The 24,042-nt window shown below is 42.7% G+C and overlaps 1 protein-coding gene across 12 annotated transcripts in view; it reads right to left on the reverse strand.

Moving 5' to 3' along the window:
* Positions 1–24,042, reverse strand: part of celf2 (cugbp, Elav-like family member 2) — a 157,819-nt gene that overhangs the window by 59,180 nt on the left and 74,597 nt on the right. For all 12 annotated transcript variants that reach the window (XM_026363445.1, XM_026363444.1, XM_026363443.1 and 9 more), the window contains one exon: positions 1,554–1,750. In XM_026363445.1, coding sequence (XP_026219230.1) covers positions 1,554–1,750 — 197 coding nt within the window. The remainder of the gene's footprint in view (positions 1–1,553; positions 1,751–24,042) is intronic.

Raw genomic sequence — 24,042 nt, forward strand, 5'->3', positions numbered from 1 at the left:
AAGCACAACCAGGAAATAAATATTGAGAGTGAAATTCATGCCTCATGTTTTTTTAGGAAAAGCTGAAGACAACATTCACTTACAACTAATCTACATTAGAAAATATGTTGTGTAGAAAACTCTTATATCAAATGGATATATGGGTTAACTGGTCGTGGCAGATGGCCGCCCACCCTCAGCCTGGTTTTGCTGAGGATCCTTCCACTAAACTCAGTTTCTACTCTTCACTGGTCTGTAAATAAACTTAATTGAGCTAAATTGAATTGAATATGGCCACAAGATGTTTTGGTACAAATTCTATAGCAGATTTGCTTTTCATTTAATTATAGAACCAGTTAAAATGCTGTAACCTTTGGGATCCATTGGCATCTGGGGCTACAGGGCAGTTCCCTTGTTTACGTAGAACGTACTGTTAAAATCCACTCGTGGAAACTTTTACATTGAACCACGGACACTTTATTGTGGTTAGAGAAAGACGGCGGGTTTGATTAAAACTACTAAAGTCAACGCTGATTTATATCACAGCATGGAAGATATAAGATTTTTCACTATTTCACCACAGACCACAATCTTTCCACAATCATAATAAGTGTAGTGGCCAAATCCAAACCACACATAGAACACAGAACATGAACCCTCTCTCTGGTGTCAAAAGCAATTAGCATGGAACACCAAGCCATCCATCATTATAACTCCTGTGCACGGTAAGACTGTAATACTTCTTGGATTGAGAAAAAAATAGCAGCCACATAATCCAGGAGGCAATTACATTTCTTCCTAAACGTATTTGACAATGCAAATGGGGAGTATTTGCATATATTTTGATGCACATTTAGGCTCTCATTATGTGGATCTGCTGCTATTATTTGGCGTGTTGTAACACCACTGTGTACATTTATCCATTTTCATGACAGGTATGATGAAGAACTTGCCCATAATTGATAAAATCCTTCATTTGATTCAGTTTTTTCCTGACATGTGAGTGTTGACTTGCTTTACTTGCTTCATTCCTGCTGATTCATATTGTTTCATCTGACACTTTGAAAACTTCACTTGATATTTGCTTTACAGTTGGATGGAAGCGCCACATCTCCCTTCCTGTCGTCCTCTCTTTCTCGCTCTTTGCTTTCCTCCCACTCTCCATGTCTCATCAGGAGTGTCATCAGCCCCCACTCTGGTTGATGCCTGTTAATATGGCAGCACTATTGTCTGCTCGTTCGTTGCTGCTGTCTCTATTGTTTGCTCTCACTCTTGACAAATTCATCAAAGGAAAAAGAAAGGGAATGGGAGAAAATAGCTGCAAATCATGCGGTTTTGCACAATTGACTGTGTAAGTCTGGCAGGGAGAGTCTTTGTCTTCAAATGGTGCACGAAATGTGTGTTTGCTTGTGTAATTTTGCACATATATCATTTGTTCTGCCATTAACTTGGTGGGATGACCCACTCAGTCACTGAGTGCTGTGGGCCTCGGTGCATGTACAAGTGTAAATATAATATGTGTCTCTATGTGATTGTTTATGGATATCTATTTATTACTCTGAGCGTGTTGGTACCTTTACTCTGTGGAGGGTTCTGGCTGCGGTCTCGGAGGATGTTGATCTGATACACAGCTCCATACGGCTCAAACAGCTCCTTCAGCTCCTTCTCTGACCAGGAGCGCGGGATTTGGCCCACAAACATCTTGATGGCGTCCGGATCTGGCTGGTCCGAATGCTCCAGTGCCCCATTCATCTTCCCGGCTGTGCCGTTACTGTTGTTGAGACACAAGAATATGGTAAGCTTAGAAATAGGCCAAATTTATATTCATGATACCATAAGCTTTAGTCACATGGCACCAGTATTAATGTTCTCCAGCTAGACCTACAAAGGTTTTCATCACAGTTGTTTAGTGTATTAACACTCTCAAACCACAATTTTCCTTGTTTATAGTTTGGTTTAGTGGTGGTGAGTTATATAGCTTTAAACTTTGCATTTAAAATTTAGATTTTTATTTATTTGCACAAGGTAAAATCCAACAAAGGGCATAAGAAAAACATGAAATACAGCATCGCTGTGCTGGGAAAACCTCCAGGTTAAGATAAACAGCTTTGGTTTTCAGCTCTGTGACACAATCCAGTGAGTTTGAAAGTGTTGTTTAGTGTTGTCTGATGTTTAAAGTAAGAGAATTTTCTGAACCCATAAAGGAACTCCTACTTCTTAAGTTTGTATGAAAAATTCAAAACCACTATTAGTGTGTAGGGAAAGAAAAAAAATGTCAAATTCTAAAGTTAGGACCCAAAAAGACGCCTAAATTTTTACTTATAATGAAATAAAATAAACTCCTAAAAACAGCCTTTATACCATAACAGCTTCTCAAATTCTCTCAGGTGCCCTAGCAGCTCCTTACAACAGGACAAGACAGCTTTCAATTCAGGCTTTAAAGACTGACATCCCTAAAGCTGGCAGGTTTTATATACACTGACCTGACCCGTCAGCCAACTGACATATCACTCTGACCCTAAATGTGGATTTTTGCCAGTAGAGATGCAGTGATGGATCCATTCAGGACGTCTGTAAATCCTCACAGAAGAACCGAGCTGAACTCAGATTTTATTCCTCTTATTTTTTAGCTAAAACAACAAATAATTTACGCAATTTTGCAGCTTTATCTGCTGGCAAGATGTGTCATAATGAATTGTGGTGAGAAGTAGATACTTAATGAATGTTATGTAGGCATGTCGTTCATTGCGCTGTATGTGTGAACGTGTGCACGCATGAATGGGCGCTGGATAAGCAGTGTGCCGCGTGTTAATGTGAGATTCTGTATGAGGGATTAGGCTGCAGAACCAGTACAGTAAACCTCAGAGCCGTCTAACAGGACACAGATGCTTACACGCCAATCGGTTTGGTTATATTTCCACATCTGGTATGCATATGAAACGGAGGTGAAGTGCTTTCACCCTTTTCACCGCAGAGCAACAACACTTATCTTCACAAAACACACTCTGTCTGTCCACGCGTTCGGAATGCTAACTTGAGCTACGGCGTCTCTTTTTATCAGACGAATAAAGGAAGTAAAGGCTTTCAACAACGGGCGCCTGGCGGAGATGGGAACGGCACCGGAGCACGTATAAGGCAAATCGTGACTGTGTTATGAGGACAATCATAAGCACATGGCTACAATCACACACACACACACACACACATCCACATCACTGCCATCAAGGCATGTGGTCTATTTAAGATGGCTGAAAACCAATTTAATGAAACCAAAGTCAATGGCTGTGCTGTTTTATTGCTCTACTTTCCCTTTTGTTATTCTCGGCAGGAGAAAGAAAGAGCATTATCTTAAGAGGCAAAAACAAAACAAAGCCAAATCCCAAGCTTGGTTAGCTGACAACACTAATACCACCTTTTAAAACTCAGCAAGAGAGAAAGAGGGAGAGACAGAAGAGGGGGGAAGGAGAGATATGTAGCAAAACTGGGAGGAAAGAAAAAACATCCAGACCTTTGAACGCGGGCCATCCATCTTTTGCAGAACGAGCCAAGGCGCTCAGCAGAAACGCCCAATTCTTTAAAGGACTTAAAGGACATGTCAAATAAAACGCCAGAACCAGAGAAGGAGTCAATGAGCCAAACCAGTGCTAACAGTCCTCTGGGCAATAACCGCTCCTTGCTAAGCTGTCCGATAAATCGTGGGGGCCCTGGCACTGAGGGAGCCCCAAAGCACTGACGAGAGGGGTAGGAAAGAAGGGAGGAAGGGAAGGAAGGACAGCGGCGGAGAGGAGTTACGGCCCCTATTACTGGACAATATTTAGACACATAAATGGTGAAGAAAGTAGTATCGAACGAGCCTCGGCGGTCGCTGGGTTCAGACTGAAGCACATCATCCCTTCGCCCCCTGACACACACAGGGCTGATGTGCGTGTGCAGGAAAAAGAGGGAGTATAGCTGGACACAATCCCTCTTTGTTGGCTGTTTATGTGAGGCCTGTGGGGATTGACCAAGTCCACGGAGAGACGATACAATAGCCAGTGTCAGAGGAGCGCCTCCCTCGTCCTGGACACTGTCCGCCCTGTGTTCCTTCCACCATTCACTCTGCCTGCTAAGACAATGAATAGCTTCACACTTCCAGCCATAAGGCATACGAACGCTTACAGAGGTGTCTTGTGTAGATTGCATGCTCTGTCTTTTCCTGAGGTGGTTGGAAGTAGGTGACTCTCCTCACTACAAAGGAATGAACGCCTCTTCCTTCGCCCCTGTGGCCAAGACTGACAAGGTGTTATTGCAAGCAGACAGAGTTTTAGTGTGTGTGTGTTGATGTGTGTGTGTTGATGTTTGTGCGAGTGTGTGAAGCTCAGCAGGAGAGTGTCCTGGGGCTGGGATTAAGTCATTGAGTGGATCCACTCCTGCCATAGCCTCTCCATCTCCCTCCCTCTTTCCCTCTTCTTCTTCTTTTCTCTCTCCCTCTCAATTTGAGCCAATTGTTTGCCTTAATGGCTTAACTATTGCTTCCATCACTCCAGTCTCCCTGCAGCACAGGGCTGTGACTGAGGGCTGATCTACACTTAGAGTGTGTATGCGTGTGTGTGTGTGCTCAGCCAGACTGTAAAAAAGTGTCTGGATAGGTCTTTGAAGCAGCTGCTGAGAGCTGTTATTCCCTCACCTCACACACACATTAGACAGCAGGCTCATTCATCCAAACTCCAGCTGCATGATATTGACCATAAAACCTTATGAAGGTTATTTATTTATTCATTCACCATCTTTATTTGACATTCACAGCCCCTCAGACCATCTCTCTGTTAAAGGAATTGTTCAACATTTTGACAAAAATACTAATTGGCTTTCTATCTGACAGCAGCATGAGAAGATCAATCTCACATCACTCAGGATGTAGTTACGCATCTTAGCAACAAGACTAAAGGGATGTGGTTCTCTCTTAAGACTCGTAAGCTGTCTTAAGCCGTTTTCTTAAAGGAACTCTAGATAATCTCTGGATCTGGTTCTCTGGAGATTGTCCAGAGTTGTCCTAAGGTGTGCCCAGTGACCACACTGATTACATGCTCTATAGTAATCTAGTGAAACAGATGTATACTACTGTGGATATTAGAGGTGGAAGGATTATGCACAATGCCTTGTTCACATCTTTCATTTTGTTCGACCGAGTGAGCTCCAACCAGACAGTAGGAAAGACACGGAGAGGACGAGCGAGGCAGGTAAAAGTGGAAATAAAAGAGAGGGACAGAGTGGAGGAGACAGATGCAGATGTGCCAGGTCTAGAAGTAAGCACAGTTCAGAGCTCAGCATAGGCTCTCTCAGAAAGCAGGCGCACATACACGCATGCATACACACATATCACACATACGTACACACACAGACTGCAGTCGAGGCTGGCTGCTTTGATCCCCATGCTGTTTTTCCCTTCTGTTTCTGCTCTAAAACACACATCCTCCCTGACTCCCTTAACCCCTCAATCGCAACACACACACACACACACACACACACACACACACACACACACACACACACACACCACAAAACACCCCTCAAACTCACTCACACACTCCAATGGGTTCGTGGAAGGGCCGAGCTGTCACACTTCTTCTCATTGGCAACATGTTTGCAGGGTGTGTAACGGTCCCACAGGGGAACTAATCTTGTTGACAAGCAGAGTGAGAAACATCAGTTCCCCCCCGAGGGAGCAGGGCGACCAAGGTCAACTAAACACACACGTACTGACATGTTAAGACACACACACACACACACACGGACCTGGACAGTCACACCTCCTTACATGCACATACCTTGACAGATTCTTACGCAACTTTCACACAAGCACATCAAAGTTCCCATGGTGGACGTGAGAGAAGGTCACTGTCCAACAAATCTGATTAAACCACACAGATACACACAATGTGTGTTACCTTCATTGTAGTTGATTTCATAGTGAATACTTCAGTTTGAAGTTAGTTAATCTGGGCCTTTAAATGGGCTCTTCTCTTCAACAAGGTAAACACAGCCCCCCTGAAGGCTCAACACAGTCCCCAACAGGGCTAATACAACACCTGTGTGCAGACACATGCATGCAACGACATACACATCTAGAAAAATACACACATACACACACAAAATTCATTTCATAGCCCTGAATATTTTCTGCTGCTGTATCAAACTGTAAACAAGATTAGCAGCCTCACCACAACGCGCCATAAGAGGCATGCTTTCTCTCCCTCAATCCCACCCTGTAACTGATTTTTTTCACCAGCAGTGCGACGTGCGATGGCGGATTAGAGACTCAATCTAAATGAGTGGCGTACTGTAGTGACTGATTTATTTGGAAAGCTTGGCGTTCTTCTGTAACTGACTTACTGTGAGGTAAACGGGCTCCCGGGGGCCTTGTTCGAGCCAAACGAAGGAGTGTGATGTTGCCTGTGATTCACTTGAACTTTACAATAAACAATCTTCCACCCACCTTGGGTACAGCACTAGGATAACAGCCAATGGTACAGGCTGCATACAGCATGTTTCATATACAGTATTCATTATCAATGCTTCCATGCTGTATGGAGGAGGAAGAAAAGCTCTGATAGAACTAGCACCTATGAAGAACTGTGACCATCAGAAAGAACTGGGTCTGGGTGAGACCGTATGATTGCCTTTATGTATGTGTGTGTGTGTGTGTGTGTGTGTGTGTGTGTGTGCATTTTGGTTGTCATGGAGACCCGGTGGTGTGTGCTGCGTAGGGAAACGATCAGATAAATGTCACAGTAGCTAATGAAGCTGCACCGATGCCCCGATACTCAGCTAGCTCTGTGCTAACGAGCTATCGCACGCTGCAGCGCGCTAATGAGAGGAGACATGCACGCATCTACAATCACCTAGTGTGAGGAAAAGACGCTGATGCATGACACACATGGACACAAGTGAAATGGGTCTCAATGCGCTCGTTTCTCATGTCTCATATTTCCCCGCATGTATAAAACACTGAAGGAGCTCACACTGTTTTCTCAGAAATAAAGCTGCCTTGTTAGATGCTGCAGGTGCTGGTCCGTGCAGTGTTTGGATCTGTGGCTAATTAGGCCGTCTGGATCTGGACGTTTGAATTATATTGAAAATTAATGACAAAATAAAACCTTGCAGGAGAAGGAAGTGTCTCCTCAGATAAAATAGTTTTCTCCGAGGATTCATCTATGCATCTTAGAGTCTAAAATCTCTATCATTCTGATAACATGGTAACAGGTTAATTAAAAAGATATTTCTAACTTTATTATTCTTCACAAATTCTTAACAAAATATTTTTTCCATTTAACTTTGGCTAATTCCAACTAAGTGGAAAGTAAATGTTTAGGTTGCCATAACTTACTGTTCTTCGGTCTGTTGTTTTAATTTGTTTGTCATTTTTCTTAACACTTAGCACAATCCAAACTTTCCCCTTCGCATGAGGACCATGCTGTGAATATTGTCCTCTTGGAGAAGGAATAAAAGCCCTTAAACAGACCTGCCCCTGTGTAGTAAGCATTTTCCACTGAAAATGCTATGAACAAAAACAAGTGCGCCTTATACATAAATAGTTGTAAACATATCACAGCTGAGAACTGGAGAAAAGACAGACCACGTTGGAAACGGGCATTTGAATAACTCCACTGCATCTCTATTCAAGCTGAAGGCTTTTCTTGCCATTATTTAAAAACGGTGCACTGTTTCATAAAGAAACTGCATGTATTTGATGAATGAGGTCCTTTCAAAGTAAATACAAATTTCACTTCACAGTTTGCACCCTGTCCACGTGTGCGCCAAAAGGAACACACAGCGAGCTTGCATTTCGTGTACTCGGGTGAGCCTTGAGCATTGGCAAGGTGAAGAACAATCACACGTGGAGGAGAGAGGAGCTAGAGCCACACTTACAGTACAACTGAACTGTGCACATCAGGAGATATAGTTGCTCACATTGACTGAGTCCTCTAAAGGAGTTGAACTTCAGTAATTAATCTGTTTGTCCAGATCTGACCTAATTAGTCAAAAAATTTAAATGCACATTTTTGATATTGAGTCCAAATCACCTGAGCTAAACATACATTGAGTTAGCATCCTAATCAGGCCGATTTGCTGTTTTTATATTCCGTATATGATAATGAAGTGAACGTAATATAGTTTTTATACATGTTTTATAGGTTTATAATGTTTTATACACACTATAATTCTTTGTGGAGATAATAAGAGGATCGATAATGAAAATAATTGTTGGTTACAGCCCTATATCAGACAGAAAATCTATCTGAAGCGATTATCGACTGTCTACATTTTATAACCAACTAATTAATAGGTTAGTTGCAGCATTTAGCAGATAATGTGAAACTACAAATGTGTGAATAATAATCAAAATAATTACATGCTATACTGAAATGAGTGGAAATCAATGGCTGCTTGGATAAGAATAAACTGTTAAACTCACTGTTAAACTTTTACATATAGATATATGTAATAAAAATAGCAAACAAACACATTCTCTATGTAAAAAAGTAACTTTTATTAAAGGTTAAACTGAGGCTGAATACTCTGACACCAACAACCAACAATAAATGTGCATATTTAATCTGGTCAACAGAAATCGTATCATATCTGGTTTAAATCTCTTGGGAGCATTAATGGGGGCAACAAATGTTGTGTTTACATCTCGGAGATAAGGAGATTTCCTCATTTGGAAATCGAAAACCTGTCTCACTGGCGGCGTGGTAGGAAAGGTCATAAGGTCATCAAAATCAATAGTGCTCTTGCTCTTAGGAGTGTGAATGAGCAAAGCAAATTCCATGCACATCTGGCCACCAAGTTTCCAAGCTTACAGACGGACACATGGAGTCGATCACATAACCTCTGCTTAAGAAAAAATATCACGAATAACACGTCGTAGATTGTCCCACTTTATTCTACTTCCCTCTATTTAACTTTTCCTTCTAGTCTGCAGTAGAGTTCCTGGAATTCATTCCTTGAAATGATGCTTTCTAGCTCACGTCAGCCTGTCCTGGAGAATCTGTGCGTGTGTGTGTGTGTGTGTGTGTGTGTGTGTGTGTGTGTGTGTGTGTGCGCACGTGATGGAAGGAATGAAGAGGAAAGGAATTAAAGCATCTTAAAGCCTCAACACCAGATTGGTCAAATCCAGGCACAGTAACAGCAAAATTCCACCCTAATCTTTAGCACACTTCCTCTCTTCTTCAGCCCCCCCGCCTCCTCCCTGTATCTGTTGCTATGGGAACAGCAGTGTTGGAGGGGCATGGGGTGAAGGTACTGGGTGTCGGGTGGGCGGGCTCACACACACAAACACACACACTCACAGACAAGCACATACTCAGCGTTGATTCTTTGATTTGTGGTGTGTCACCCATTTTTTTTTCCCCACAACTCTCTGATCTCTTGCTGGAAAAAGCTTTCAGCTCCCCGTCTCTCCTCCTTCATCACCTCGCGTTCCTCTCACTCAATCTCTCATGTTTGCGGGCTTAATGAGAAACAGCTTGTTTGTGGTGTGAGTCTGCGTGCGTGCCTGTGCGTCCGTGTGATGAAATGGCAACGACTCTGATTGTCTGGCATCGCGCTGCGGCTCCATTCTGCCAAAAGTCATCATCTGATTCGCCGACGGGGATGATGGCCCATTTGACTAATGCTTCTACACAAAACGGGCCAAAGATACCAATCCAACAAACAGAAGAAAGTGCGGATGTGGATTGGAAAGGGGAAAGGATCATATCAGATTGGTACCGGTTCAATTTAACTGATCCAGGTTTGGGACAGAGGTCAAAAACAGTGACCAGGGCCTTTACAGCATCCGCTGACTGTGTGCTTTTGTGTGTTTTACAGTAAATCCTCAATTTTGAGTACCTGTACAACATTTAACACCTCCACCACTGTGCCCTGCTTGAACAATAAATCCCCCAGGTGTGTTCACGCACATCAGCCGTGACACCTCTAAAGGGGATGACTGAGCAGAAAGCCACAGGATAGAGACAGAAAATGGCGTAATAAGAGCACAGAGAGACAAAGAGAAGCAGAGAGAGGGGAGGGAAAAGGCAGCCAGTTGCCAACGACAAAACACTACTGATTTAACAGCACGTTGAACTGGCTTCAGCACAATTACGTCCCATTGTGAGCCAACCTCTGCACCGATTGCAGCACAAAGGTTACAAAAGCCTGGATATCACCTCTATTAGCATTTGGCGAGGCTGCTGTTTTCGTGTATGACGCCAATAAACACTAGATGATGCACGTGTTTGCCAAAATTGTTTGTGCACTTGTTCTCAGAGGGTGCTCAATGTGTTCTTGTGGCACGGATGGGCAGAAACTGCCCCTGACACTTTAATAAACCACCATTACGGATCTTTACACACACAAACACACACAATCTCAGAGGGTAAGGAGTAGTAGTTGTGACGGTAGATGCTGGGAGCAAAAGCGAAGAGGTGAAGTTGAACACGTTGTAGACAGACAGCCGGAGGAAACTTATTTATTGCCTGGCGTGGGAACTCAATGTTTGTGTGTGTGTGGGTGTGGGGGGGGAGCGGGGGGTGAAGGGTTGGACAAAAACCAGGCCCAATGTTGAGAAATTACTTTTCTCTGCGAGGACACACCTGTGAGCAGTTCATACTGTAATTTCCCTTGTAGATCATTTTCTGGTGGTTGGAGGTGGTGCAACTAGAGGTGGTGGTTGTGTTTGTGCAACTGACATCAAACTCGCTTTCACATGTGCAACACATTCTTGTCTCTTCACATTCTTTGGAGTCTGAAATCAGCTGTGAAAAGTCTCAAGTCAAGACAGATCCAGGTCAGATCAACCCTCCAATTCTGGTAGAACAAGAAACTGCACGTTTACCTTTCTCATGCAGTTTTGATGTTGATTATAGAAAATTTCAGGTTTTACTTAATTTACTTTGAACGACTGCTAATTCATTAGCGTATTAAGAGGTTAAGGTTAATTTCATAATTGCTCGCTAATCAGTAATGTGTCCACCGATTTTCATATGATTAATTCCGGTTATTGCTTCTTTGGTCTTTTATATCTCCTTGCTCCCTTCTTACTGCTTGTCTGATTCCTTAAGCGTGCTGTCAGCTTTAAGGAGGAATTCACATTGCAGCCCTGAGTTTCCAAGAGCTTTACTCCATAAAATTATAACAATTCACACTCTGAGCTAAGTTTATAGGAGGGCTGGGAGGGCTCATGGAAATAAGCAGGACATCCTCAGCCTCGTGGACTGAAAGTGCTTCCAGTAGAGGGGTGGCTAATGCCCACTATAGTGTCATTATGGCTGTAATGTTTTACAGGAGGATGGGTGAGGGTGGAGGGTTAGGGGCAGGTAGCGGGTGATAGCATTAAGGGATTTTAGGGCAGGTAGGGTGTTCATTTTCATTAGGTTTTATGGGTTGGAAAAACATTGCCATGCATACCAATTAGTGCTGGAACAGATGGCTCAATACGAGTGTATGTTTCGTCACACACGCACATGCACTGCGAGACGCTGAGGAGTGTGCACGCTGAAGGGAGCAGGAGCCCGGCAGTAACAAACCAGACGACAGCATCAGGTCAGTCAACAGGAGGAGAGAGTTCAGGCTGACAGCTGTTCGAGGAGAAATCCATCCTCCCCCTTTTACTTCACTTTCCTATTTCCTTCTCTTCCCTTTTGCTTTCCTTTCTGCCCTCCATCTCGGGTCAGGACCTCCAGAGCAAAATCAAACCTGGATCAGTCTGTTCAACAGTCTCTCTGAGGAGGAAGCCATATGCTGACATATGCTGATGGAGCGGAGAGAGGGAGCGGGAACGCCTGATTATGCATATGTGTGTGTGTGCGTATAGCCCAGTGTGATCCCACTGTCAAATCAATACAAAGACTTGACTGATATGGGCTTCTGAGGACCATCAGTGAGATTTCTGAGAGTGTACATGACACTTTGAGCAGATATTCCATATTTAAAATCCACGTTTCCATGTTGTTATGTTGTGTGTAGTGTGTGTTTCCCTTTTATGCTGTCAAGTCAGCATTTATTTTCTCAGAGCTGCATTCACGTCAAGAGTTGTAAAGGAGTAATAATAAAACCATTTTCCACATAACAGTGATCCTAATCATAATAATAAAACACTTTTAGCGGATATTTGTGAAGAATTCAAACATTATGCTCTAGTCAATCAATTCAGCAGCGGTGCTGTATTGATGACTAGAATAGATATATCACAGAAAACGTGTATTACACCCATCAGATGTATAACTTAGCAACAACTCGATATCAGTTCTGTAAAGCTCAAATTAGTCAACGAGAAGGCAAAACAGAATGACACATACTACAAAGCTCCATAAAATCTCAGAGTTAAATAAGAATTCTTAACAATTTCAGTACCACGAGTGACCACAGTCACTTCAGGGAGTGCTAATAAGAAAATATTGACTGATTGATTCCATTGTGAAAGCTTGGTTAACAACTGTACCTGTATCTAACCATACAAATAGCCTTTTTATAATAGCTCTCAGTGAAAACACTTTCTACTGAATATATTGTCCCCGTGAAACCTGTTCACAGTGAGGTCAGTGGATTATCAGGAACACTGCTTCTGAAAAGATGCTGTTACATTTTTTGAGTGCGACTTTTCAACGCTCTGAGAACAACAAATAAAATTCCTTTCACCTTTTGTGTTGTGGTGGCAGCTGTAATCTCTGAGACAGATATCTCAACGCTGGACAAATGTACCCAAAATCATCTGCATGTCTAGATATCCAAAGACGTAAGAGGGAAACTATATGTTTTTTTGTAAATTGAGTAAAACTGCTCTTTAACGCCCAAACACTGACACCTAAAAAGCCCCATGTCTGGTCCACAGTCGCTCTCTTCTCTTCTTTATAGAGCTTAGCTTTACATCTGTAAAAGCTGGGTGGGTACAGGTGCACCTCTCCACTTTGCAGACTTTATACTAGCAAACACTTTAGCTGCGGCGTTAGCCACGGCTCACTGGGTCTGAATGGGGACACGCTAACAGGCTAGCGCTGCAGTTCCAGAGCCCATTGATCTGTGCTGCTCACTAATAATAGACAGCAGAGACTCCCTGGCTCTCTGGAGCCATTAGGATGCATGAGTGGGAACCATGCTAAATGGGACAATACACAGAGGTTTGTACAAGGGTAAATACACTCCAGATTATATGGAGAGTCAGATACACTGTGGGTAAGCTTGACTAACATGTAATTCCTTTGGCTAACCTTGCAATTGCATTACTCTGCGTCATTGTCTTTACACATGCATGTGTGCCTGTGTGTGCGTTGTGGTGCAGGGATTAAGTGAGGTGTTACAGCATGACTGCGGCTGCTATATTTAGGGTCATGCTGTTATATTTGCAAACCATTATCTAGACCTGTGGGGACAAGCTGGGATTTTCAGTGTGGGAGAAAACACACAGACATGCACACATACACAAGTACACTGTGCACTCTATGCACATCACTGGTGTATTTTGGTGCACAGGCAGACAATACATTCAATCTCCTATCTCCTGAACAGTAAGGGGAGAGAAATGGAGAGGCCTGTCTGCTCTCCATCCCTCTAAATGTTTAATGAACCATCTCTCTCTGTCTCCCTCCCTCTTGCTACTGTCTCTCTAGCTCTCTTGCCTCTCTCACCGTGCTGCTCAGCACTCACCCATCATCCACTTTTTCTCACTTCATCCTTGTTTGTCTGTCTCTCTCTTCCTGCAGGCTAACAGACACCACAGCCTCGTATTGGTTCAGGATGAGGTTTGAATGCTGACGAGAAAGAAGAGGAGGAGGAGGAGGAGGAGCTCATCTGCATCCTATTTCCCCTCATAACGAAACCTCCCGCTGGCCTGGCTCCAGTGTCACCAAATATATCATTTGTTCTCACCTAGCTTTTCACTTGATGTTTGAAATGTTGCTATTTGTGGAGCCCAGCAGTGCTTTCGTCTGATGGGACAGTTTGGGCTTGACAGCATCACACTAGCTTGTGTGTAACCATGTTAACCACACGAGGAAAGGCACAGATCCAGGTCCTAAGTGCTTGTAATGTAACTGGCAAATTTTTTTGGCATGAAGAAAAGACATGGAAACGCTGTAGTGCTATTTGTGAACACCACAGTCGCAGCTGTTCCTGATTGGATGACAAGCAGGATAAATGCTGCTCTGTTTATTAGATCTAATCTACGGCACTTTTCCTTATCTCTTTATTCTGAAGGAGCTGTCTTTACTTTTTAACCTGTTCTCACTTAGCTTGTTTTACTAGTTAATTGCTCTGGCAAGGCTGTTTTTTTCTACTACTCCCCTCAGTAACTTATTTACAACTTTAAATTTCTATCTGCTAGTGACTAAACTTGAAAATCTCACACTTTACTGAGGGCATATTAGTCAAATTCCAGGGATTAGATCCCTGTACAGCTGAAGCCTTTAACCTGAAGTCAGCCATCTTTCAGTAACCACAACCAAGTTTCCAAGCACTGTAAATACCCAATCCAAATATTAAATCGTTACCCTGTAGTCAGTCAAATCGGATGGAGGTCTGATATGAAAAGGGAAACTGGACATTGTAGATCACATACTTAGGTGGACAAAAATTCATTGTCTGGATAAATTATCATTGATTCAGTTCAATATCAATGTATTTGCAACTTGTTATTTAGGTTAATGACACTAATATACCAATGTGTCTTCAATAGGGTAAGAGAAAATGTAATGTAGTTGCAGTTATGTTCTTTCAAAAATTAATTTGTGTTTGCAGTTTAGTTGGAGAGAAACCTTTTTTTTTTTTTAGGGGACTCGGTTGTTTCATCAGACACGTCTCAAATGACCTGACTCGTGATTTGTTTGACAGTAGTGGAAACTTGACTTAATCTGGTCCTGACTTGGTTTGGACTTGCACTAGAAGCCTTGATTCTTATAAAACTACTGCAAGGGACTGCAGGACAAAAAGCGAGCCACTGTATAAAGCAACAATTACATTTTGCAGGTTAAACAACAACTGGTACTTTCGTTCTGAAATGCTACTGGGAGTAGAACCGCAGTTATTTTCTCAGATTTCTCTAATTTTATTTTGCTTGGCTCCTCTGAAGAACATCTAAAATGCATAAAATCTCTCACTCTGCTGTGAAAATATACACATAATACACTAGACAAACGACACTGCACAGTTGTGCTTGGAAGTGTGTATTTCCGCACTTGTGTGCGTGCAAATGCATAAGAGTGTGGGTGTAAGGAAGCAAGCGTACTTCTACTCCCAGCCCCAGGACTTCAAATTATCCTGAGGCTTCTTCAAAACACACTTCAGAATTTTTGTCTGCTTTCCAAACTCATTACTTTAGTAGGGCAAATCAAACAGGGCGCATTAAACGGAACTCAAACGTGAAGAGAGTGGAGTGCAGGGGGATGAAGAGAGTGTGTGTGTGCCAGAGAGAAAGCAAGTGTGCCTGTGTGTTAATTAGCAGGATCCTGCTCTAATTAATGGCCTATGAATAGCCATGCTGGGTGAAGAGTCAAGGTTAGACACCTGTGTGGCCATATTGATGCAGCACCGAACTTCTTCTCGGGTCTATCGAATTATACACATTTAATGTAAATACACTATTGGCAGCCTCATCTGCTACTGAGCCAAGAGAGCAAGCAAAGAGTGTGTGTGAGTGTGTTAAAGAGACAGCATGTGTATCCAACATGGATGATGTCAGAGCAATTAGAGAACACATGAATCATCACTGGGGAGGTAATGACCTCGGAGCACCACAGAGGAGAGTCAATTACTCCATCATACCACAACCTGGCAGTATTACACATTATTTATTACTGTGATATTATGACTTTGCAGTGCTCTGTCGTAACATTAATTTGTTATAATCCTCAAATTACTTTTCTGTTGCACCCTTTTAAATTTGCAAATTAAATTCTTGCTTAAGCCACAGCACATCTGAAGACTCTTTAAGGCCGACGTGACTGAGAAAAAACTCCAATTTAATTACAGAGTTTTGTGGTTTACAATACATTTAAAGTCCAGTTTATCTTAACCAGATCAAACAGTTCAATTGAAAGATTCTGTTGTAAAAACACATTTGAAACGTAGTCATGGTTTCAATTGCTATAGAGCTCAACTAAGAACTGCATATACTCCAGTAATTAACCAACATAATATGTAGCATATGTCTGTTTTTGCAGATGTCTCTAGATATTCATAATCAGTCACCATCACTACAACAAGTTTTTATCAAAGGTTAAACTAAACTCATGTGAATTAACCATTCTTCAAACATTTAGGTGAGTTTATGTCTTTCTTTTATACAAACCAGTACTTCCTCTGTATGAAACTCCAACTATTGCCCTTTATAAGGATAATTTTGCATTATTTTGTTTGATCTGGCACATTCAACGTGCTTTAAGATTCTGTATTGAATCAAATCCAGCTTCTCCTGTCAGTTAAACATCAAAAACGTTGCACAACATTCAGTTCAATTTCTGGTAAATATTGTATTTTCAATTTTATTTATATAGCAGCAAATTACAACCTAGTGCACTTCATCCTGTAAGGCAAAGACTCTACAGAGTTATAGAGAGAGGAACCCAACAACCCTTGAGCAAGCACTAGGGAACAGTGGAGATGAACAACCATCCACCTCAACCTGTTGAGTACACTACAGCTTGATACCCTTTCTTGCAGCATCTCTGGGTCTCCATTAGAATCAGCCCCTACTGCCATGGTTCCAGTAAGACTATGCCTTCCCCCTGTGAAGAACCACGCTGCAAACTTTTCAGCTGAACATTCCTTTATGAAGATGAAGGTGCTTCTTTACAGAGACTTTAAAGAAACATTATGTCTACGCTGAAAGGGGGTGACATATGCTCTAATACAGTCCTGTATTTGGCACTTCCAGTTTAAGAATTTCAGCATCGACACGTGCACGCCCTTCTCCTTTTTCAGTGTGTCTGTGTGCGTTTGAAAAAAGAGAGCATTCCCTTGCCAACAGATCAATACTCTAGATCCATTCTGGTTTGTTAAGAGTAATAGGCATGGATTTGAAGAGAGGGGAGGGATGCTAACGGGTGCTGATTTAACCAGGCTACACCGGACCCATTTACTTCTCAGCTACAGCTAACAGGTTTTCTCCTGCCTCCAAAACACTTTGTACTGCCATCACAGCGCTCTATACGGCAGAAGAAAAATTACCCCCATTATGTAATCTCTATAATGATTCCTATTGAGAAAGCAGAGGCTACAACGGCAGTACAGTAAATTACACTAAACACCATTACTCTTGACAGCTCCTTTTGAGTGTGTGCTTGCATGTCCGTGTTTGAGACAGAGTTTGAGAGGTGTGTGTGCGTGGATGTGTTAGGTGACTGAATGATTGAGTGTGTGTGCACGAGTGTGTGAGCGGTGCTCTCACAGTGAAATTAAACTGGGGCTCAGGTGAGAAACAGAGCAATGCTTCAGCGCAGAGAGAGGAAGGAGAAGAAGAAGTGACGGTGAGGAGTTAAACACCCGGAGGACTTTGCAGGTGATGTGGAATATGTCTGTCTGTGTTGAGGGAAAAAGGGAAGTGAAGAAAGCGAGGAAAGGAAAGCAGGGGAGTTAGAAAAAGGAGGACAACGGAGGGAGCTGACAGAGAGACTGAGAGATGGGGAGATTGATGGCATGTAATGATGAAACGGATGGAGGACGAGACAAGAGAGACACGCACGTCAGAGGCCATTACTCATCTGCAGCACATACACACACACACACACCAACATGGCAAACGCCACCCAAGGGTGCCGCAGGAACCGTCTACCACCCAACTCTTTCTATTTCTCTCACCTTGGTTCTTTTTCTCTCTGTTCTCCTGTTAATTCCACCCTCCGCCTGCGCCTCCCTCCTTTTCACTCCTCCTCTTACACTTCACTCTTTCTCTGGAGATTCATACCATTCATATCGAATCACGTCATTCTTCACAAACTGTGAAACCTGTTTTACCTTTTACATTTCAAGTGGGACGGCAATGGACAAGATATTACAGCTTGATAAATTATCAGACAACATGCACTGATCATCCTGAATGTTTCTCTAAAAAATGTTTTATACTTAACTAAAGGATCAGACTGTGTGTTCCCTCACTGCCTAGGACTACTCACTCCACACTGATGATTCAAATCACTTCAAGAGACCTTTACTCATACCATGTTCCCAGCTGACACATCAGACCTTTCCCTTTTTGCTGTGTCACTGTGCAAAGAACATCACAGGCAGAACAACGTTTTACTACACGAGTCTTGTTTCAATTTGAATTTCCAACCTACAAATGAAAATGTGACGATGATGTGATGGAAAGCGACGGCATTTGTTCCAACATTAATTGAAATGGGTTTATTAAACTCCATAGACGTTTACATCAATAAACTAAGCATTATATACTGATCTTAAAAAGCCATAACCACAACATTATTATTCTGTTACAGCTGTAGCTGCAGTGCCCAGAACCCACATGCACTAACTTCATCTTTGTGCCCCTCTGTGCCAGCGCGAAAGCTCAAGTTTGGACTCCATATGCTAAAATCTGGAGAAGGTCCAGCAACTTGACCCCTCGACTTGCTGCTGCTGTCAATTAAATGATTGAACCATGTGAGACAGAGAAAATTCCCACCTACATCTGGCTTGTATGCGTATCTTTTTGAGTTTTGGCCTGTTTCATAGAGCAACATTCTCCATAATGAGCACCCGGGGGACTTGTTGCACTGCACTCTCTTCACAAAAGGGTCTGCACAGACTTCTGGGATGCCTCTGATGCTCCCTGGAGGCCCAAGACAGACTAAACGCCCATTTCCATAACAACATTCTCACAAACAGCAGCATCAGATCTGTCCCACAGGCTTTTCATTTACACAAAGAATGGGACCACGTGTAGAAAAATGTTTAGTGCGAGAGGTGTGTAAATATTTAAAGTCAAGAGCCTCCGATAAGAAACACATCAAGTTGGGTCTGGTGATGAAAAAGTTCTCGTTGTTAGCTGGAGAATGCCTTACCACATTTCCATCATGAAACAGTAGACAAACTCACTTCATGTTTAGAGATTACAGATAGCTTGTTTATTAGCATCTGCACCTTTTTGTTCCTTCTTTTGTTGCCAGTGTCACGTCCGCAAACATCTAAAATAATCAGTAAATAAATAAATAACACAATAACACAAACCTGTGTCCTGGGTTTAAGGTTTCAAAAGTAAATATTTAATGTAATACAGGCAATCTTTAATTTAACTCCAGTTAACTGCAGCATTCAAACCATCAGTGGACACTGTGCTTCTCTGTAAAAGCTTCCTTTGTGCTGCTGTGGACTTGTACAGGACATTTAAAATGATCTGATTCTCCACTAAGCTGCATTCACTAAACATCTGCTTAACATCCTGCGCACACACTGCTTAATACAATGAGCCGATATGCCGAGTGAAGGAGTGTGTGCCGTCCTCGCTCCCTGTGGAGGCTTCAAATGCATCACGCCTAATCAGAGGGGGAGGCTCAGCTCATAGCACTGGCTAGTGCTGCATGCTAATCCTGTGCAGATGAAGACGCTAAGCTAAGTGCAGACTGACAACCATGTGGTGGGAATGGAAAAGGACGCTAATGCTAACTGCAGTGTTACCGCTCACTCTAGTCTTTCAAACACACACACACACACACACACACACACACACACACACACACACACACACACACACACACACACACACACACACACACACAAAGGTCGATGTATTTGGGTGTTTTGTTGTGAGAGAATATTTCATGACTAAGTGTATGAGCATTTACGTGTGCAGAAAGACTAGACAACGACAGCTGCATTAAAAGCCTTCAACATCAGTCTGGCTAGCTGAGATTTGATTTGACTGTGAGCATCTGTGTGTGTGTGTGTGTGTTCATGAAGGAATTCAACAATAATACTAACAAGCGCCCTGAGCCAGACAAACGTGGGATGCGAGACAACCTCTTAGCATAAAGTTAACTTACACACACAGGAAGGAGTTCAATGAGCTGTTGTGATCATCGTTGTTTACCAGAGGAGGTGAAACGAAGCCATGGCCTTCTCATTAAAACTAAAACCTCTGGAACTCTGGAACTTTTCTCATTAATGTGTGTTCACTCTCTGTCTACGGGGTGTTTAAGTGCTAACAGCTCACACAGATGGATGATTTGTGAGTGGTTTTGGCCCAGTTTAAACACACTTGTGAATAGGTAAACACAATCATCCATCCATCATTGCGTAAGTGTGTCAGAACATCTGTTTGCCCAGCTAAAGATTTTGAGAGGAAACCACCCGCCTCGGAGGGATCGTAGTGGGGACGTGCACACTCGCAGACACACAGTAACTAGCTAAGTTGTGTGAAAGCACCCCAGAGAACCACAAAAGGCTATAATGTCTGCCAGTCAGAAAAGTACTTACATAGAGCTGCCTGCCAATCTCAGTCAACCACAGCCGCCACCATGCCCACCACTGTGCCCACTCACCGTCAATCACATTTCACCACCACACCCACCGCCTGACAACCTGCAAAACGTCTTGCAGCACCCAGCCAGCACTCCTAATTACAACCACGGCTGCCAACTGCACACCACTAACCTTCTGCTGACCAAAACCACGAGTCAACATCATGTAGATGCCACCACAAGGGCTCAGTATCCAAAAGACATATACAGCCGGGACATTAGCCTCATGTTAGCTTCCCGCTTCCCCTCTGACACGTTACATCCCATTAACGAGGTGTCACCACTAATATTTAGGATGTTAATTTGTGCCGCTCCTGAAGCTGCTTTGATCCAAACAGAGTGTGACAACTTTAATGACTAAACAAAACAGAGGACAAACAAACCTAAAGACCTGCTGCTAAATCAAGGCGGGGTGGTCTGCGGGGAGACAGCTTTTGAAGTGGAGAAAAACAACCAAAGGAAGCTTTTCATGTGGCCACGCCATCATTACTCTGGAGCGAGGTGAGGCAGAGGCCTAATTAGGGCCTGGATTGATTGAAGTGGTGTGTTCTTCCACATTCAGGCTTATGCAGGGAACAAAGGGAAAGAAAAATTAAGAAAATCCAAGAGGGGATGATGCTCACAAGGGGCTATTTTAGGGGTATGATTTGACTTTGTGGTGTATTGGTGTCCTCACTAGAGGATATGATTAATCAAAAGTTAAGATCCAAACCTCACAGAGTGGGTGAGGTCCTAAGGAACAGGATTTTCTTTAAGCCTTGTAGATAAATTGGTCAGTTTGTTAAATAAAGAAAAAAATAGTCTGACATTGATTGACACCACCCAAGATTTCTGGGAGGTGAAGTTTAAATGGTTTTCAACAGGTACCTTCAGCTGACATTTGCAGCTGACAACACTATGTTCCAGCTTCAAGATTACAATTAGCATTAGATTAGGGGTTAGGGGAATCAATGAACTTGTCAGAGGACGTTCTGACAAGATTATAGGTTGGGATTAAGTTGGAGTACTTAAAGAAACTGAGATATTCAAGGATACACGCACCTCGGAAATAAAAGTCATTCTGTTCTTTTCAAAATGCAGAACGTCTGTGGCATATCCCCTCTCTTTAGAAGGAAGACAGCAAAAGCAGTGCCTCATCCTCTCTTTCTCCCTCCCACCAGCTCTCTCTCCTTCCATTTCATCTTATAAACCAGGTTATTTTTGAGAACTGGGGCTCCTGTCAGCTCGCACCAGCTCTTGCCTCTAAATGACAGAGGTAACCCTCTTATATGAACAGCCACTGCTAAAAGCATGTCATTTTCTCCTGCTAATGTCAAGTGGGAACAGATCAGAACAGGCAGGGGGTGTTAATAACACTGCGTTTTCTCCTCACATGGATCCTTGGGTGCTCCTGCTTATGTGAACTCAAACTTCCTACGTGACCTTCGCCACTGCGAATGCCAAGTAATCACCTGGGGTGACCTGTTCTCCAGCTTTGTCTACATCTCACTTTTAGTGAAAAGCCCTCGCTCACAATGAGGCCGTGACATGAAGGAGGAGGGATTGACATCTGTTCTTTGCAACATTTCCTTTGACCGAGCTCTTAAATTATCTCCCTCCCAAGCCCGTCTTTGTTTTTTCTACATTTTATCCATGACCGTTAAATATCTTCCTTACATAAATCATTGTCTCTGTGTGATTTTCCTCGAGATATTAGAGCCATACATAGCTACCCCTTTGTCAAAGCCAAGCCACAGTCATTGAATGACTTTCCCCACTGAGATACATTAGCAGGCTGCTGAATACCTTGGACAGAAATACTGTAGTGGCAGTTTGATTGGCCTATTCAGAAAGGTTTCACAGCAATCATAACTAATCTCTAAACTTACTGACTCTATGGACTTATAATAAGTAGTTTTGAGACATGCACTTTTCCAGACGTTACCTGGATGAACTGTATGTGAGAATGCAAATGTCCGAGTCACTAGTAGAAAGTCTAATTAATGTTCAATTGAGCCCATGTGCATTTACAGCAGGTAACTGTCCAGAGAATTCACAGTGAGTGAGGAGGCGTTTCCTTTCAGTCGATCTGCAGACACCAGAAAGTAGGGGAAATATTCACCATATTTTGTGTTGCATCGTGCTTTTCTTCTTCAGGAAACTGGGGTTATACACTTGGCACATCTTTTCTAATGATGCAACCAGCTCTGGTTTGATGTGCTGTAAACAAAACTGTGATTTCCTTGCTGTACTTTTTGTGTCATGTCAAGCCTCCTGCAAGCTCTACCCAAGGACCCCCTCTCCAAGACCAGACAGACTATCTCCTCTTACCGTTCATAATTATTATTTAATACCTTAAGTAAAGTTTAAAGCCAAAATATGAGCTCCAGTCAGATCAGTTTGTCCCCTAATAAGGCCGTACTTCAAGTACCAAGCCTATTGTTTGGTTGCTTTCAAGCAGCTTTACTTGAGAATATAAAAAACAGTCAAGATTCTATTATGTATTCAGCAATGTAACAAAAATAGTCAATCACCAATATGACTATGCTAATGTTAGCAATAACCCCTGCTTCCTACCATGCATTGCTGTGCTGCCTCTAAAAGAGGCTAGTGCTGTTTCATCCATAACCAACAGAGCCATCAGCAGGAGAAACAGCATCTCTCTGTATTCCGCTCATGCCCCCCTCCTCTCCACTGCAGAGGCTAGAGGTCCACACACTCTGTGGCTCCACTCATTACCTTACTGCTTGGATGCCAGACCCCCATTCACCTCGCTCACACACACAGATACATGTGTGCACGGCAGCACCTGCACCTACAAGCCCCGTGATTAATCATCTCTTTTTAACCCATCCCTTTCCACATACCTCCAAAGCAGGATGCAGCACCCTGACTGAATACAGCGTGATACTGATTTTGATTGGTATGCCTTCCTGGCTAGATACTGTACTGTAGCAGTGCAGTTATTTGACCCCACCTCGCTGGTTCACAATAGAGTTAGTAAGATGGGAGCTCTGGGAGGATTTGTTGCTGCATTTCTATGTAGAGATGTGATCAAAATGTGTTACAGTACATTGTGGGGTTTTCTCAGTCAAAAATAGAGAATTCAGACAATCAGACCCATGTCAAAGGTTGACAGTAGTGAAAAAGTGACAATATCATCCTAGTTTATAAATAATTTCTAACGTCTAAGCAGCTCGATGAAGAAATTGAGACACCCAACAGCACGGGAATAGTTCAGAGTGGCACGTAACCCTGATTTACACAGGACGTTTCCTCTTTTCTCACCATTTCATCCTATTTGAGGAAGGCTGGAGGTTGCAGACGACATTATTTTTCAAACAAACTAACTAAACGAATAATGGATGGTGTAAATTGTATGGTATTTGTGTTTCTAACAGCTGGTAGATTGTTGATGTTACTTTTAACAACCTTATAGTAAATAAAGTTGAAGGTCAAATTGTGTAATGGAACAAAAACGACTTCATGTAATACCTGAATGTCCCTTATCACATTACTTACACTGTGGTGTTCCAGACATTGTGGACAGTAAATTTAATATCTACAGCTACAGTCAACTGCCTCCTTAAGCTGTAAATCCAAGCACAGAGGA

This window comes from Anabas testudineus, chromosome 23, assembly GCF_900324465.2.
Source record: "Anabas testudineus chromosome 23, fAnaTes1.2, whole genome shotgun sequence".
NCBI classification, from domain to species: Eukaryota; Metazoa; Chordata; class Actinopteri; order Anabantiformes; family Anabantidae; genus Anabas; species Anabas testudineus.